Consider the following 2,041-nt stretch of genomic DNA (forward strand, 5'->3'; position numbering starts at 1 on the left):
CCAGGCACTCCGCCTGCTTGGGGTGTGGATCAGCCAGGGCAAAGTGGGGTTCAGCGCTGCTGTGAGCATGGGCTGTTCACACTCAAGTGTGCATGAACGACATGTGCCTTCTGAGGTTGGGGAGGCACAGCAACCACCCGCAGGCAGCAGTGGTGGTGTTGGCAGCAGGGGCCACCCGCAGACTGCCACAGTGATGTCAGCGGCAAGGGCAGGCCAAGCGGGGACTGCCTGCAAGTGGCTGTGGTGGCGTTGGCAGTGGGGGGAGGGAGAGTAGCCAACTGCCCACAGCTGCCGGTGGCCGCGAAGGGGCAGTGACTGCCTGCAGAAGCTGGTGGTGGCCAATTTCAGGGGGGGCACATGGCCCCCCCATGTTACCTGTGCATGTGTGTGTGCTTGGCACCCTCCTGACCACAGCACCCCAGGCGATTGCCCATGCCCAAGGCCAGCTCTGGTTCTCAACCTTTTTTGGACTCAAAGTCCCCCTCACTGGGCTGAAGCTCCCTCCATGACCTTTGTGGCACCCAATTTCAGCGCCTAATTTATAGATGAACCTGCTTCCTTCCTCACACAGGGGCTACGCAGTGGTGGGACTCCACAGGCAGAAAAGAGCTTAAGCCTGGCTTAATGGCTTAGCTTCCTCTCTCCTGATCTCTTCCCCCGGCTGGGCCTGCAAGTAGAATGCTGGCTAAAGGTTTTGGAAACATCTGAAGCCCCAGGTGGGGTGGAAGATGTTTGCCAGTAGTAGAGCCACTTATAGTTCTGGACTGACTCTCAGATTTGGAATTTGTTTTAGCTCATTTGGCTGGGAATATGGAAAATTTCAATTAAAAACATATCTCCTCCTGCCTCACTGCTCTCCTCACAGGGCTGAGATTCACTGGCAGTTATATTTATGGTGCAATTGAATGGTCGGTCGTGTAACAAATGTAGACTGGTAATTATCCCATTATAAAGAGCCAAGCAGCTAGAAGGGTTCAGCTTGAACAGGTCGCAACGCTAGAGCTGGTTTCTACACAGCTGTAACGTAAACGTGTAGAGGGCCGGCACAGTCAGGGTCTGGGGGGCAGGCCAGGGCCGAGGCTGGTGCGCAGGGGTCGGCAGAACCCCACGCACCCGGCCTCCGCCCTGTGATAAACAGGGCCCCGCCGAGGCGAACCACGAGGACGCTGGGAGATCCCCGCGGAACAGACCCAGGCGCATGCGCCACCCCGGCAAGCGCGTAGCGACACGGGGTTTACCAACAGCGCCTACACATCCCGCGCATGCGCCCACCGCCGACGGCACGCCTGATGGGGATGGAGCTAAGAACTACACTTCCCGTCAGCCCTTGCACCTCCCGCGCATGTGCCGCTCACGCAATATTCCTTCCATCCTTACAGCCGGCGGCTTAGCGAGTGATAGCAAGCGGGCCTGGAGGGGACTACAATTCCCAGGAACGCTTTTACCTGTTGCGCATGCGCCGCTCACGCGACATTTCCTTCAACCCTCACCGCTGGCAGTTTAACAAGTGGGCCTGGCGGGGACTGCAGTTCCCATGATCCCTTGCGCCTGTCTCGCAACATTCCCTCAACAGTTCCCGCCAGCGGCTTGGCGAGTGATACTACGTAGACCTGGCGGGGACTACAATTCCCACGAACCCTTGCACCTCCCGCGCATGCGCCGCTCGCTCAGCAGTCCCTGCACCCCCGCCGCCGGCCGGCATGGGGAAGCGGCGGGGGCTGAGAACTACGCTTCCCAGGAGCCTTTGCACATCCCGCGCAGGCGCAGCGGCTGGGCCTGGTCCCACTTCGCCGTTGCAGCCGTAGGCGGGTGGGGGCAGGGAGTGAGCGCGGCGGCGAGGAGGAGGAGGCGGCGGGAGGGGGTGAGAGTTGAGAGTTCAGCCGCCGTCGCCGCCAGCCCGGACCCATGATTCCCATATGTCCGGTGGTTTCCTTCACCTATGGTGAGTGGCGGGGGAGGAGAGGAGAGGAGAGGAGAAGGGAGGGACGGGGCGGGGGCCGCGCGGGGCCCGTGGGCCGTGTCTAACCGTGCGCTTCTTCCT

General features: G+C 60.8%; 1 protein-coding gene across 3 annotated transcripts in view; it reads left to right on the plus strand.

The window, feature by feature from the left end:
- The first annotated feature begins 1,798 nt into the window (after positions 1 to 1,798).
- Positions 1,799 to 2,041, plus strand: part of ZFR (zinc finger RNA binding protein) — a 73,785-nt gene continuing 73,542 nt past the window's right edge. For 2 of the 3 annotated variants that reach the window (XM_019517997.1, XM_019517998.1), the window contains exon 1: positions 1,803 to 1,942. In XM_019517997.1, coding sequence (XP_019373542.1) covers positions 1,906 to 1,942 — 37 coding nt within the window. In that variant the 5' untranslated portion in view covers positions 1,803 to 1,905. Of the gene's footprint in view, positions 1,943 to 2,041 lie in introns of all 3 variants that reach the window. The other variant, XM_019517999.1, reaches the window with a different exon arrangement.

The sequence above is a fragment of the Gavialis gangeticus genome, unplaced genomic scaffold, assembly GCF_001723915.1.
Source record: "Gavialis gangeticus isolate Ggan-Ray unplaced genomic scaffold, GavGan_comp1, whole genome shotgun sequence".
NCBI lineage: Eukaryota > Metazoa > Chordata > Crocodylia > Gavialidae > Gavialis > Gavialis gangeticus.